The sequence below is a fragment of the Alosa sapidissima genome, chromosome 5 (assembly GCF_018492685.1).
Source record: "Alosa sapidissima isolate fAloSap1 chromosome 5, fAloSap1.pri, whole genome shotgun sequence".
NCBI lineage: Eukaryota > Metazoa > Chordata > Actinopteri > Clupeiformes > Clupeidae > Alosa > Alosa sapidissima.
This window is the reverse complement of record NC_055961.1, coordinates 17,586,996-17,603,093: the sequence shown is the minus strand read 5'-3', so window position 1 is coordinate 17,603,093 and position 16,098 is coordinate 17,586,996. Positions and strand designations below refer to the sequence as shown.

General features: G+C 38.5%; 2 protein-coding genes across 5 annotated transcripts; one reads left to right on the top strand and one right to left on the bottom strand.

The window, feature by feature from the left end:
- Positions 1-884: 884 nt before the first annotated feature.
- LOC121709176 (PHD finger protein 23B-like) lies at positions 885-6,944 on the bottom strand. 2 transcript variants are annotated; one of them, XM_042092342.1, is made up of 6 exons: positions 6,478-6,944; positions 5,244-5,278; positions 2,925-3,017; positions 2,211-2,757; positions 1,930-1,980; positions 885-1,823 (listed from the first exon to the last, which is right to left on the bottom strand). In XM_042092342.1, exons 1-6 carry the CDS (start codon positions 6,503-6,505, stop codon positions 1,651-1,653), a joined length of 927 nt encoding a protein of 308 aa, XP_041948276.1. In that variant the 5' UTR covers positions 6,506-6,944; the 3' UTR covers positions 885-1,650. The 2 variants fall into 2 exon arrangements, with proteins under 2 accessions (XP_041948276.1, XP_041948277.1); XM_042092343.1 differs by having other exon boundaries at positions 1,630-1,980; positions 6,478-6,941.
- A 91-nt stretch (positions 6,945-7,035) lies between these two features.
- LOC121709177 (CTD nuclear envelope phosphatase 1A) lies at positions 7,036-15,086 on the top strand. Of its 3 annotated transcripts, XM_042092344.1 has the most exons (9): positions 7,036-7,954; positions 9,656-9,722; positions 9,819-9,937; positions 11,163-11,234; positions 11,809-11,925; positions 12,075-12,186; positions 12,343-12,417; positions 13,814-13,898; positions 14,224-15,086. In XM_042092344.1, exons 1-9 carry the CDS (start codon positions 7,850-7,852, stop codon positions 14,282-14,284), a joined length of 813 nt encoding a protein of 270 aa, XP_041948278.1. In that variant the 5' UTR covers positions 7,036-7,849; the 3' UTR covers positions 14,285-15,086. The 3 variants fall into 3 exon arrangements, 2 of the variants coding, with proteins under 2 accessions (XP_041948278.1, XP_041948279.1); XR_006031856.1 differs by lacking the exons at positions 12,343-12,417; positions 13,814-13,898 and adding an exon at positions 13,943-14,102 and having other exon boundaries at positions 7,046-7,954; XM_042092345.1 differs by lacking the exon at positions 12,343-12,417 and having other exon boundaries at positions 7,059-7,954.
- Positions 15,087-16,098: the final 1,012 nt, after the last annotated feature.

Here is a 16,098-nt window from a genome sequence, read left to right as displayed (position 1 = left end):
CATGTTCCCTCGTTCGTTTGAAATCTCTGATTGACCACCTGTTCGAGGGATTTGCGACAGCCTTTCCCAGCTGTTTAACATGTTTGTAGCATATCACTGTTCAACAGAATTATTTTAAAAACGGAGGGGATATAGGAGCAGAAGGATGGTTCGTGTGTTTTCTTCCTACACCTCACGGTAAGCTATTTTGTTGGTCTGATTGGTTAGGTCTATCCAATTGAGTGCAGAGGCATTCCCCCCCTGTATCGGTTGAAGCACGCCCCATAATTACGTCCCAATGGAGCAGTATCAGACTCATATTCTGACTAGAATTTGAGTATGACAACGTCAGGCTAATTACCTTCTGCTTTTAATCTTATCTGTTTACTTAATTATTTCTACTTTACAGTCATGAAGCTAACCAGACTTACTTTTCACTGCTTGTTATATACTAATATAAATATGTGATGAATAAATCTCTTTGAAACTCTGAGATGTAATGAGATGTTTCTTTACATTTTTCAGATATTTCTCTGAAACATCCTGATGAATATTTTAGATGACCACTAGAGGTCTCTCAAAGCACTCTGACTAACCAGCAGCAACATAGGCTGAGCCCTGAACCCTCAAAAGCCTTCACGGATATCCGTGGAGAGACTTTAAGGGTTTATAATGCTAATAAAAGGAATGTGACAGCACCTGTGAACTATTGTTAAACTTGACAACACCAAAAATGTGTGAAAATATGTTATGCAGTTGTTTATTGAGGTTTCCAGCCTGCCTTTGGGTAATCCCTGTGCATCACGTCACAACGCTACGAACTGTTGGCAATTCCCTTTAATAAAGTCTGCGTAAATAGAGAAAGGGCACACTCTAAATTTCAAAGAAATCTTCAAGGGGAAACATTTTTACAGCTGTAAACCTTTTATTCACTTTGGCATGGGTATACTGAGAACCACAAAACTATCACCATCCACTAGGGTATATTTACAGACTTCTCACACTGAAATTGGAGTCAAAGCCATTGTATACATTTCAAAAGGGGAACAAATATTCTTTAGTACTACTAGTACTAGTACTTTTTTAGTACTAGTACTAAAAAAAATTAATAAACATATTCATTCATAGAACCAACCAATTGCTCTTTCTAATCAATCAACAAAATTGCCATTCCCAAGTCATAACAAAATATTCAGTATATCCATCCAGCACAACACCTGACTTTTAGTCAGGTCTGCATAATTTCAGTTACAATAAAAACAGATAGCTCCATAGGGCCTTAGTACAGGTATGACTGAAAGTACATTCCATAATGCAGTATAGTGAACCACAAAGGTAAACACCATACAATTCATTAGAAAAATAAATAATAAAGAATATCTGAATAGAAAATCTGACTGCAAAAAGGGCAGTAGTGAGAGATCACTGGATTCATGTAGATGGCAGGCTTTACTGAATAGAGAAATTTACTTAACTTTGCAGAGTGGGACTCACCACTGTTGCAAGTAAATCCAAATTATTCTGGAAATACAGAGCAATTTAATATTACAACTTTGGCTAACTGTAAAAAGAAAATGCTCCGGCATTTTATCAGCATCACCTTCTTTGCATGGTGCCCAAAATGATTACCAAAACATATGCTTATGCCTACCAACTTGCCATGTCTCTAGGTCAGGACTGTGTCCGATCTTTAAAAATAACATTAAAAACAAGGAACTTGTTACTGTTAGTTTCTCCTGCTGAGGAACTGTATACATCAAATGAAAGATAACATAGTCTGCAGCAGTGACCCAAGTCTTCAGTGATCCTTCCTGGGCATGGATTTCCTATCATGTGGGCAGTTCCTGCACTTGTGACAGTAGAATATGTCAGGTACATTGGATTTTTTAATTTTGGCACATGACAGGTGCACCCATACACCACATTGGTTACACTCAATCATAGGCCTACCAGCAAAGGGCTTTCCACAGTAACAGGTAATCAAGTCCCACGAGTCATCACCTGTGATAAATAAATAAATAAATCAGATAGTTTAGCTATGTAATTCCACAAAATGCACGCACACACATCAATTCTCAGTTTTTAAGTTTGATTTGTCACAATATTTAATAGGGCACATCAGCACAGTTACTCATCTGTGCATGCAGAACATGAATTACTTCTGGCAGTAATGCCATTATTTTTAACAGGCTTCATTCCTTAATGGCCACTTTGCAGATGCAGACACTTACCTGACTCCACCATGATGTCTTCATCTGCAATCCATGTTTCACCCTCACTGGAACTCAAATCTGCTTCCCTTTGATGCTCATCCTTGAGCACTATTCCAATGGATCCAACACAGTCTTGCTCCTGTGTGCCACGTGACATAGACACATTACCCATTTGAAAGGAGTCTCCTTCAACTTTGACTGAACCATTGATCTTCTTTGGACTTGCTTTGGCCCCTTTATGCTTCTTGCTGTGCTTGATGCGCGCCCTTTTTTCTAACAAAACACAAGAATCGTGCCCTTCATTGTTGCTTACAATCCCAGGTGAAATCGGTTTCCAGTCCCCCTTATGTTCAGTATCTACACGAGGGCAGTCCAAAAGCCGAGAGTCATCCAGGTGCATCTTTTTTGCTGAGGCGCCTTCAGAGTGCTGAAGATGGAAGCTGTTCATGTCCCCGTTACTTTGAGACTTCTGAATGAATGTGTGGATTGTGTGCACATCTGTATGGCCCTTCTCTCCTGGGAGATTTGCGCTGGCAGATTTTGAGTTTGAAGCCCATACACTTTCCTAAAATAATAATAATAATAATAATAATAATAATAAAAATAAAAACACACATCATTGAAAATTGCTTAACTCAAAAAACATTAAAACACCAAATAAATAATTGCTACAGCAGATTACTGCCATCCTTTAAAACTTCTCACAATGCAATTTTATGCCTCACAACTCACTTCTTTAGATGAGGGCATATATCCAGAGTAGGCAAGGACAAAACTGCAGAATTTGTTGAAGTCTTCAACAGTCCTTTTCCTTCTCTCTGGATTCTGATCAGGAAAACAGTTTCTAATTAATTCCTTTTTGTCCCCATCAGTTGTCACATCATACAACTGCAACAAAATGTAACTGTAATATGGTACATTGCCATCTGATTCGACATATTATTCATTCTCTGTTCACAAATCTAAAACATTTCCACCGCCGAATACAAAACCAGATAACTCAATTATGAGTCATTTATTTATAATTTAATGATAGTTTTATTCTTTTAATCTTATATGTTAAGTGAGTGTTGTACTTTAAAGACCAAAGATTAACCGGAGTCAAATTCCTTGTTTGTTTACACAAACCTGGCCAATAAAGCTGATTCTGATGTAGGCTAAAGATCCATGTGGTCAATGTCAGGTGATGGTCTAATTTCATAATTTGACAAATTGACCACTTCTCAAATCTCCAATTGCTAACAGGTTTGTCTGGGTTCTCCCAGGCTACATGGACAGGGGCGGACTGGTACCAAAAATCGGCTCTGGCATATTTGGCCCAAGCGGCCCTCAAATTGGTCGGGCACACCTAATTAAATCCAAAATCCTTGCATTGCCCTTAAATATGCATATATTTTCAACTGTCATGGAGCACTGAAAGTGATGTAGGCCTCATTGGCTATCACTCTGACCGATGAGAGATAGCCATAGAGCACATGATCTCCATATTCAAGTAGGCTATACAAGCAATTATTAAAGAAGAGTTTTTGCTTGAATTCAAAGTATCATTTGAAATTATTCAATAGGCTACATTTTAAACTATACAATGTTCAATTGACAGCTGCACAAAACAATTACTGAAGCCTATGTGTAAATAGATAACCTAGATTGCCATATACATTAATGTAATTTATACCAGTTATCACTGTGGACAACTGAAACAACACGAAATAAACAGGGCTGTTGCTGGAAATATTTTATTCCTGTGGGCTATAGCCTACAATGAACAGTATAGCTACATGAACTAATTATCTTTAATGTTTTCCAGTAGCCTATCGTATAGTTTATATATAGCTTAGGTGGCTTGTGCATGAATATGACTTAACGTTTTGTAGCCTACATTTCCATCAGTCTACAGTCTTTTAGCCCATCTTTACCATGATAACTCTTTCAAGATAGAGAGACCAACCACCACTCATGCCATCGATGTTGAATTTTCCAAGTTTGGGCGTCTGACTGAAACTGATCAATCTGACCAACAATTAACAGAAAATTAATTTAGAAAATTTAAGTTGCGCTATTTGTTATTATAATGACAGCACGGCCTTACTATGTTATCATAACCATATCATTACATTATTGCAATTAATAAGTAATCATAATCATCATCGTCAGCATGGCATGTCACACATAGCCTACCTGCTCCACCACGGAGTTATTATCATGTAGCCTCAACTAGGCTCTACACTCTCCACCACCTGCTCACTGTCCCTCTGCTCTGTATGCTTGCTTACATCCTCGTTCAAACTCAACGAACTTCAACATGTTGCTGACATATGCTAGCCTACTTGCAATATTGTAGTTTTGAAGCTTCTACATTGGTGTTACTTTTGCATAATTGTCACTACCGGCACCCGCCGCAATTTCATGTAGGCTCTGAGACAAAATGGGAGGGGTGGGGCCTGACGTGAGCTGTTATTGGATCAGTCGAGTGTCAATATAGAAATGTAACCAATGGGCCGCTGATTGTCCTTCCTTTGGGCCGATCGTTGGCCAAAATGATTCAATTATATATATATACTGTAGCCTGTTCTATCAGCCCAAAAGGTGCGTCGGCCCACCGGGAAAATGCCCGGTATGCCAGATGGCCAGTCCGCCCATGTACATGGAGGATGTTCTGATAAAGAATATGTTGTCACCATCATGACCACAGCCAATTCTGCCAAGTTCAAATTGAACTATTGAAAAAATGAACTTCAACATGGTATACTATATCACATTATCACACTTAAAGAATCAAATGTGGTTAACAGTGATGAGTACTTCATGCTCATATTTCAAATGTAGTGGAGTCAAAAGTATAGTATTTTGTCTTTCAAACTTAGTGGAGTAAGTCACAATTTACAGATACTAAAAACGCATACTTAAGTACAGTAATCAAGTAAATTAACTTAGTTACTGTCCACCACTGTTTAGAATTTGTAAGATGGAGACAACATAATGGATTAGATGTGTACAATACATGTGTTGCTTGACAATGAGTCTTCTATGAACACTACACAGGCAACTCACCACAAAAGACTCTGATTTGCATTTCCGACCCGCACCTAAAGAAGAGAAAACAAAATCGTTTTACAAAACAGCGATCATCCTGTCAGTCACGCCCACGTGCAGCACGGGGATCTCCGAAAAACTAAAAAAACACTAGTATGCTTTGTTAGTGTTAGCCTAGCCTCGATCTTCAAAAGCTACATATTAGGCTACATACGAATGAGGGGTTTGGTAAGGTCAGAGAATGGTACGGTTAAGCTCAGCTCATAAGCTAAGCAATGTAACTTTTATCAAAGAGAGAATGTAAAGAAATTGCAGTAATGCTACTCTACAAAATCTGACCTGGTGTCTCGAGTTAGAAATCTCAGCATTTAGAATCTAGCAAATCAAATAGTTGAGAAGTTGGAGGATACCATGCTTAGAATTCTACAATTTACTAGCAATGTTAAGCCTTTGAGCATTACATGAGTGAAACACCGTTAACACTAACATTAACCATTTACTCGAGTAAGTTAATGTTCACGTTAGTTTAAGTTGTTTCTGCATCACTGTTACATGTTTGAGTTCTAACGTTTACTTCACGTTAGGTTAGAACATTAATTTAAATGGGTGTTGCCGTGAGCCAACGTATAACGTTACGCACGTTAACGTTAGCTGCTAACGTTACTGCGTTACAACTTCCTTGGTCCACTCCTAACGTTAGTTGGGACAACGAAGACCCTAAGAGACTTTGATAACAATCAACTTAAGATTAACGTTAATCACCGTCGTGTGATAGAGAAACAGTTAAAGTTTACACTAGTGCTACATTTCACTTAGCATTGATGTTAGCTATCAATGATATCAAGCTAGCAGCAACCATCAGTGAAACTGAAGTGTTCCATTGGATGGATAACGTTACTTGTGGTATGGCCAATTATAAAGCATAAAGTTAGTCTAATAAGTTTGAAAATCATCATAAATGTACCCATTTGCACAACGACACGTTATGGTTAACGTTACGTTACTTCTATTTTGCATAGAAATGACGTTAACGTTAAAGCTAGCCGGCTAACGTAAAATTAGCCAGCCACTGAGGCAACGTGAACGTTAGGTTAACCACACTTAACAGCAGACTTAAGCAAATGATAAGATCCCTTTTTAGCTTTCGTAAAATAAGTTAACGTTAATAGTTCGGACAATGCAATTATTTGACAAATCATCAAACAACAGCGGAAAGCAAAGGATCATCTTTCATGTTCAACGTTAACGTTACCTTGATGGCCAGCCATTACCCCATGCATGATGTTCAGGATCTGCAAACCGTCAAAATGTCCAAAAAGTTCCGTTGCTTTGAACAAAATCTCGTCCCAACCAGACGAGGTGAAATGATCTAACGTTAAAAACGTTTCCAATGCAAACCACCCGCCAGAATAAAGTTAGCCAACTAATATAGCTTCGTCGTCGCTAACGTTAACGTCTGCTATTTTACTACCCTGCTTTCCCATCCACCGCACTAATGAGAACATCCTTCGAGGTCTTTATGACCAAAACGACAGGCACGGTTACATTAAATAGAACTACACTGCAGAACAGAAGAAGTCCTTATCCTCGTAACGTTTCACCAATACTTCGGAACCTGGCTAACCATCTAGCACTAGTAGCAACACTTCAGACTGCGCGCGACGAGACAATCTGGTGTGGAAATCCTGCTGACGTCACATTTTGTGTAGTTGCCCGCGACCACGTGCGTGAACAGACAGACAGGATATGTATTTATCAATGAATTATGTAAAACCCTATGGTAAAACCCATGCTGCATACAATCATAACGTGAAAATATGTGAAATGCAGCATTTATTTCGTTTTCTCCACATTTATGATAGCTTTCATGGAAGTGTTCGACAGATGACTAACCTACTTTTTTTCAGACAACATAGTTGGAATTCTTACTTTGTATTCCCCCAGAGAATGATTCCCCCCAATAGTGTTTATATTTGTTTCTCATCAACTACCGCGAGGACAGGGACCATGTAGCTCTGGGACTTTCACGGAAGTGACGACTATTATACCGATGGCGGCCCTCATTACGGTTCCGGCTTGGAAGCTATTTTGACGGCGTCCACTGTGACTTTCTGTGTGTTTTTTTAAAATGGTCTCAAATAATCAGATGTTCAAGGGTACAATACCAAGTGCACTTGTCAATGCTTAGTACAGGTTTCAATTGAAGCAGCAACTTGGCTAGTTATTGTCCGAAACATTTACTCCAAACTCCACAAGACAGCCTTGCTACAGGTTATCCGTGAACGCCAAGAATGTCTTCTTGACAAAACCAACTCATAGCTTTTTGCCCGTTTAGTCGGGGCTTTTATTTTGTGTTAGGTGTAACGTTAGTTGTTGTAGAGCGAGGTCTTCAAGGTGAAAACAGGTCGACCCAATAACTGGGTTATAACTGTTAATATAAAGAGTCGACGTACAAGCAGCGGATTCTGGAGGGAAGTGGCTAGCTTTTAGCTGGCTACTACTGTAGCTAGCTGAAGCTGGACTCTCAGCTTTATCAAAGTCGTTTGGACCTGGACTACCAAGTTTGTGGACCAATTTTGGATTATACACTTGGACGTTTGCCGCATCGATCTTGACGTATCAACATGCTGAAAACTCGTCAGTGTTTACTCGGGATTAGGACTTTTCTTGGAGTGGCGTCCAGAATATGGGGTTTCATTTTGTACATTCTCAGGAAGCACTTAAGAACGGTTAGTATCCGTTGCTTTGTTACTGTTGCAATCACACCTGTTAAAATTATGATGTTTAGCCCACCTTTTGCCTAGTTTATCATAACTAATTGGCTTTTAATTGCCATATCATATGTACCCTTGATTCAACTAGTTGTATTTGCTGTTTATTGTTAACAGGGAAGACATGAGAATGACTTTATGCCAATAAATAGGCCTTTATTACTACATCAGCCCTTTCCTTCACAGTAAGCTGTGTAGTTAATTACTCCATGCACTTCTTATCAACCCCAAAACATTTTCTTAAATACGATTTACTACCGCAGCCGTCATTTGAGGAGCTGTAATTTGTGAGTCACATGATGAAGAGAAACAGTTTAAATGTAAATGTTTATGATGCTCTCCAGAGCCTCACACAGTTGAACCCTAGACTTTTGACCTGATAATATCAGGTTCAAAGTGAAAGAGTAAGTTAACATGTAATTGATTTTATTTAAAATGATAATGAAAACAAACTCATAATGTAGATTTTTGTTATTGATACTACAATAAATTATAAGCTTATTTTGTAAATAAATTCAAAACTTTTTCTGATGCCTCAATCGGGGCTTATTTTTTAAATTAATATGTGGACATTTTAATGTATAAGTAACTGAGTTTCATGATCCCATGTTGTGCACACCTGTTTTTATAAGATCTACTGAGTCAAACAGTCCATTATGACCTTCAAATGTTTTTTGTATTATTATTATTATTATTATTGTTATTTATGTAAGGACGACTTGAACTGGGGCAATGTCTTGTGGTCCTGCCAAGTGCAAACACTGTAATCCCTACTAATTGATCTCTTGTGGGGTCAGTCCAAGTTGTTAAAACACAACATAAAGTGAAAAAGTTAGTGTGCTGAAGTTTCACTCTTTATGTAAGCTTATAAATTGTGAAGTTGATATTGTTTACAGCTCTTAACAAATGTGAATGTGTTATTTGTTGTATGTCGCAAAGAAAAGCATGCTTGTGGTCATATACAAATAATGCAGGTGTGTTTTTAATAATGTGTATGTCAGCAAGTGTGAAGAAGCCCTTAAAAGACTTATGACTATACTGAAGTCACCCTGATCTACAGTTCCATGTTTGACAGCTTTTGACAGCTGTGGGAGGGGCTATAAATAGTGTCAGTTAGGGCTGGTGTGGGGGGCAAGGATGTCCTTTGCACACAGTGCTTCATTCTGCACTTGACACTGATATCTTACACTATCAAAGAGAAAAAAGACATTTCTTTGAAATATGAGTAATATGAACAATGCTCACACTTATGGGGTCAAGTTAACAGAAGTTAAAATACAGACAGGCACATTTTGGACATGGCATATCCTTCTGAGATGCACACATGAGGAAAACCAAGCTTGAAAGATTCAAACATTGCAAAGAAAGGCTAGCTGATGGGTTGACTTGGTATTTTAACAATCATTTAATGAATAGACCCTTTCAACAATAAAAACAAAAACAATGCTTGAACATTCTATTTGGTTTCCAATCTACTTCCTCTGCATTAAGATAACATATGGAATGTTAAAAAGGAAGTCTTGTGGGGCCAACTATGATGCTGATAATGGAACTCTCTTGAAAGGGTCCATAGCTTTGACTTCTGTAATGGTGAACAACCTTTACAATCACTGATGCCTCTATTCATCCTATGCTATTTCTGTCATTTATTTCACACAGATAATTCAGTATCAAACAGTGCGCTATGACATATTACCTCTCTCACCTGTGTCCAGGAATAGACTGAGTAAGTAACAGTTTTTGTAGTGTGAAACATGTTCTATGCATACCAATGCTATCTTGGAATATGCCACCATTGATGTTTGTGGTCTTGTTTCTTCAGATGCTGTCAAACGTAAAATCCTGGTGCTGGATCTGGACGAGACGTTGATCCACTCCCACCATGATGGGGTTTTGAGACCTACAGTCCGACCTGGCACACCACCAGACTTTATCCTTAAGGTTTGGACTGCTCTTATTCATTGTGCAGTTTTATAATCAACAAATCCACTGTTACATACATTCACAGTTATATTGTTTAAATTGCTTTGCCTTAATGTTGTAGCTCAAAACATATCATATGTACCCTTGATTCAACTAGTTGTATTTGCTGTTTATTGTTAATTTTATACTGTTTCAAACTAAAAATCTTGTAGCATGTTTAGTGGAAGCATGGTTAGTTGTTAGTAAACATCAAAGTGGCCAACATGACAAAACAAGTAGAATACATGAAACTTGTGTCATTCGGACATTCTTAAAGAGAGAGTTGAATGTTTTGAAGAGTCAGTTTGCGATTTCAATTTAACATTTTCACCGTTTCTACCCACTGTCAAAGCAAATATGGCTCAAAAATGAGAAGAGTGCACAGACTTATAGGAATGGTCAGCAGTAAGTGCATATTTAACTAAAACCGGGAGGCCATGTGCGATAGATATGAGGGAAGCGGTTTCAACAAGGAGACCGAACTGAACCACTGATATAGAGGTACCTAGTTTATCACTGCCCACAGACGGCACATGGCCACAGTCGGTTACACCAAAGGCTGTGCTTTCCAATGCAATGCCAAGGGTGGTGTTAAATTATTATAAACATCCTCCACCCATTATGCCAGCCAGAGTCAGTTACGTTTATTTCTTGAATTGGTACCCATTTGGAACCATAAACAGATTGTAAGAATATAGCTGTGTGCATGCAAAACTGACCCATATTTGTTTTACTGAGAGATATATATGCCACAATGTGTTGTTTTGACATGATGTATGCATGGGTTTCATCAGGTCCCTTTCCACAGGTGTATAAAATCAAGCACCTAGATTATGAATGCAGACTGCATGGTGCTTGATTAATACACCTGTGGAAAGGGATCTGATGAAACCCATGGATAGCTCTACTGTTCACATGTTGTTTGGTGTTATGCAGCATGTAAATCCAAGAACTGGTAGATTCTCGGTTTTAACCAATTTTAGATTCAATTTTGAAAAAGTTTTTAAACAGAGACAGATCACATACATGAGCAGTTCCCAAACTGCCCAGAACATATTTTCAACCTGATGGAGATGGTTCTTTGCATTATGCCAAAAGTTCATGCATAACATAACAGAATCTGGCACATAATAATGCAAGTGTTCACACAAATGTTCTGAATTGTCTAAATTTGCCTTTTTACTTGTAATTTCCCCACCTTTAGGTGGTAATAGACAAACATCCAGTAAGGTTTTTTGTCCATAAACGACCACACGTGGACTTCTTTTTAGAAGTGGTGAGTTTTTAAAGTATTTATGTTCTAGCTTCTATGTAAATTTGGTTGCTGGGTATTTGTGGAGGAAGACGTATAGCTGGCTTGACTGAGAAGTGACTAAAATGTAAAAGTGCTTTGCTATACAGAATATACAGTGTTATTTACCACAGGCCTATCATTTTTGTCAGTCAAGTTATTGCTGTCGTTGTGGTTGCTATATCTTTATTTTATGAATGTGAACTCTAGGGCATTGCTGTAATTGAGCTTGATGCTCAGTCAGTCTTTCCTGAATAAACAGTGAGTGATTGATTGAATGAATGAATGATAGTTTGGATGGTGGCAGTTTATGGTAATTAGGCACTAATGTGTTAATGATGATTAATCAATATCTTCGTGTTAAGATAAAATCAGTACTGTAGGGCACAGTGAGTCTTGAATGAATATGTTATATATGTGTTTATAATTTATAGAAATCAGTATTCCCTTATGTAGATTGTGCTCTGGATTGGTAGTGCAATTTACTCTGGCATGACAATTGTTTTGGTTTAGCTTCCTAATGGGGGTTGATTACATGTACGTGATCCTGTTCCCTCAGGTAAGCCAATGGTATGAGTTGGTGGTGTTCACAGCCAGTATGGAAATCTACGGCTCAGCTGTGGCCGATAAATTGGATAATAATAAGGACATTTTGAGGCGCAGATACTACAGACAGGTATGCTCACCATAGGTGTATCACTCCCGGATCTAATATCATATCATAAGTAAAAAAATAAACACATCTGTCATTTTATCTCACTCTATTATATACCCCTGCTGAGTGTTTTAACTTTGTGACTTACTTTGTCATCTACCTTTTTTTAGCACTGCACGTTGGATCTAGGTAGCTATATTAAGGACCTGTCGGTGGTACATAATGACCTGTCCAGTATAGTCATACTGGATAACTCTCCTGGAGCGTATCGCAGCCACCCAGGTGAGTGTCTTTGGGACATTTTGTGTCTTTAAATGAAAGGGCTTTTGTCGGATTATCAAAGACACAAGTATGGGGGAGTGTGACAATTTGAAAGTTCAATTATTTTGAATGAGCATACAGTCGGCATCTAGTCATAATGGTGGTTACCGCCCCCAGTTACTGTGGCTGAAACGCCTCCATGGGGGATCGTGTTCGATTCGATTGAATATAATCTAATGGAGGTACACCAGCGTGAGTACAGAAAACACCTCAAAAAAGATCAAATAAACATCAATAAATGGCACAACAAAGTTTGGACTGCGAGTTATCTGTGTGTCAACGAGGTTAAGGGTAACATTAAGTTCCCTAATTTTGGTAATTCCAGTTAAACTGCCAGAACTGTCCCATTGTAGAACTGTTTTCAATGACCAGACTGTGTAGCTCAGTTTAGCAAGCTAAGCCTTATGCCATAACACCACATACTCATAAGTTACATCTTAATTTATTCGCACATGAATGTACATTCCCTAGAATGTCTGTGGGAATAGTTTTAACAATTAATGTGTACTAGTTGGTTATGTTACACTGACAATATAAAATTAGCTAGTTAGCAAGCTAATGAAGCTACCATCGAATATGAGCTTCCAGATAAATTTGTCATTGGATTGGGAAATCGAGAGTGAATTAGGTAAGTAAACGCAATTCCTTTAAACCATTGTGTTCAGAAACAAACTGAACATCATCTGAATTTAAAACAAAGATATAACGTGTATCTGCTAGCGATTGTGCCCATTGAGTGCTGTTAGCATGCCTTCCCCCAACGTGGGGCGGTAACCTTTCAGAACCTTTCTGCCGACTTTGTATTACAGGTGGGGTCTCAAGAAATTAGAATATTGTGGAAAAGTTCATTTTCCCCCCTAATTTATTTCAAAAAGTCGATCTTTCATATATTTTAGACTCATTAGATAGAGAAATATTTCAAGCCATTTTTTGTCAAGCATAGTCCATTCAAGAACTTGGTGGAACTTACCTGAGCGAAGGAGAGACAGAACTGGACCATTCCTCTTTTCACTTGAAAACAAATTTTGCATTTCATTTGGATATCAGGGTCCAATCAAGGTCCCAAAAGTCTAAAGGAAAAGTGGAGAGGCACAAAATCCAAGTTGCTTGAAGTCCAGTTTGATGTTTCCACAGTCAGTGATCCAAGATCCAGAGTCAATGCAGCCTTCTACCAGGAGATTTTAGAGAACTTTGTGCTTCCACCTGTTGACAAGCTTTATGGAGATGATTGCCTCCATACTGCACCACATTGATGCAGTAATTTGTGCAAAAGTAGCCCGACCAGTATTGAGTGGATAAATTAACTATTTCAGATTAGTTAATTTCTTTTCAAAAGGTCAACATTTCTGTATCATAATCCCTTTATTTTAATATTTTGAGATACTCATTTTTGGTTTTCATTAGCTGTAAGCCTTGATCATCAAGATTAAAACAAATATTTCACTTTAAATATAATGAATCTAGAATATATGAAAGATTTACTTTTTGAAATAAATTAGGGGGGGTGAACTTTTCCACTATATTCAAATTTTTTGAGACTCCCCTATATTTCACCACCATATTGAATGCATCTTGTTTCTTTTTGCAGACAATGCAATACCAATCAAGTCGTGGTTCAGTGATCCTAGCGACACTGCACTTTTAAATTTGTTGCCGATGTTGGATGCACTAAGGCAAGTAACATCACATCCTTTTCAAGTGTAAACTCTTCTGTCAGTTTTCTTCTCTTGCAGCCGTGTCTAGGCTGAAGGTGTTTTGGCTGTTTTGGTCTTGGTCTGGTTTGATCATGACTGGTCTGGGGTTTGATCTTGGTCTGGCATGAATGCATATCCAAGGCACCTCAATTGTAAAATCTGAAGAATGTTTTATAGCTTCTAGTAAGTCCTGTAAAATTCAGTTTTGCTTCCTAAACTAAAGCTACACAGAACTCATGATACCCTTATTGAAGAAGTTATATTAGAAATGTTGCCAATAATTTGGTTGTGCCGTTTCTTCCAGGTTTACGTCGGACGTCCGATCCGTCCTCAGTCGAAACTTACACCAGCATCGACTGTGGTGATTCTGTCCACCGTGGCCTGCCTTCTTTCCGAGCCGGTTTTGTGAAAACGCCTCTTGCTGCCGTTCGTTAGCCCCATAGGCCCTTCATCCACTACTGAAGCCGTCAGCCCTTCGTCTCCATACCACTTCTGCTGAGGAAGTGGCGTGCAAAGAGTTTGAGGAATGGGGAAGGATAACAATTTTAGAGACTCTTATGGACTCTTATCACTGGGGCAGAGAGGCCTGCATCTATGATGATTTTTTTTTTTTTTTCTATTGTCCAAAATGGAAACTTTGCCTTACAGTCCTGGGATTCTGAGTGTGCATGTTGAGTATTTGTGCGAGAGTGTTTGTGTTTCAGCATTTTTTCTTTCTTTTTAATACAGAAGAAACAACTGTGGCTAAATGGTCTTTCCCCTGTCACTGTCAGGGCACTTATTTCACCCCAGATCTTTACTAGTCCAGGTTTTACACCATACCCAGCTCTGGTCTCTTTCTGTCCTCAGCCTTGCTGACTACCATGCTCAGGTAAAGTCATGTCATTGGTCCCCATCACTGGAATGTGATGAGCCATTAAGTATTTTTAAAATATAGATTTTTTTTGTTGTCCATAGTGACGAGCTGTGGTTCAAATCTCAATGAATGAGTTATTAGCAATATCAACTATTTATCCTATGATATTGATTTTTATTGAGATCTCGCTTGGGCAGAATCTAAGAAGAATAATTTGTAAGGGAAAAAAATTAAAGACTATTTTTACTGTTGTAAAAGATTTCTGTTCTCTCCCCAGGAATCGACCAAAAAAATAAACAAATAAAATAATACAATTTTTGAGTTCAAATATTTTATTAACCTTACCTATCCACTGTGACTAGTAGGCAGCAAATGCATATGGGTGAGTGTGTAAGAAAACCATTAAAATAAAAGCAAACATGCTCAAAGAGCATGCAGCAAAATATATTTATTGAGTTTATTATGTCGTTGTCACCCCTACCCAGGCTATTCACAACCCAGCTTGTCTGGCACGTTTCAGGTTGTCAGAATTTCAGAGTAAACTAAGTTTGTAAACTTTCATGTTTAATACAGGCCTAAATATTTAGCAGACTAAAATGACATCAACACCAGTTTACCTTTAAAATGATACTTGTATAATGTACTTATCAATAATCACAAAGACGGTGCAGCCTGTAGACAAAGACGGCTTCACTCTGCATAATCACATAACGCAGAGTTGCAGGTTTATGTGGTTAAGTGTTCCGTTAGTTGTGGCGCGTCAGGTCTGCACAGCTCCTGCGGATCTGGCCCACACCGGCCGGGCGGACTCAATTCAGTTGTGGCGCGTCTGGTCTGCGAAGCTGCCCCGGATAGGCGCCGCACCCGCTGGATGGACTGTCACAGTCAGAAGCTACAGACAAGTCTGGCGCAAAGTTGGTGCAGATCTGCATAGTGAGTGCGACTGCTGCGCGAATCTGCTGATTCAAAAACGGATCTGGCACAGATGTAAATGCTGTCTGGATGGGCATATGAATATTGCTGACATGAATTTAAAAGATAATTTTTCACGTCAAGAAAGTACTGTTGTTCGATAGACTTCAAAAGTTATGTTGGTTTTGTGCGAATCCGCTCAGTGGACTACATCTCTCGTCTCGAACGATGTACGTCACCAACGTAATTAACGATATGATTAGCTGTTATGCTAGTTAACGGTTGCATCTTGCTGCCTGCAATACCACTTAACAGTATCTAATGTACAGTCTATGGACGAATACAACTTACCTGATGTGTTTAATCCTCTGACTCATGGTATTTTCATCGGCAAGGAAAGCCCAATTAAGA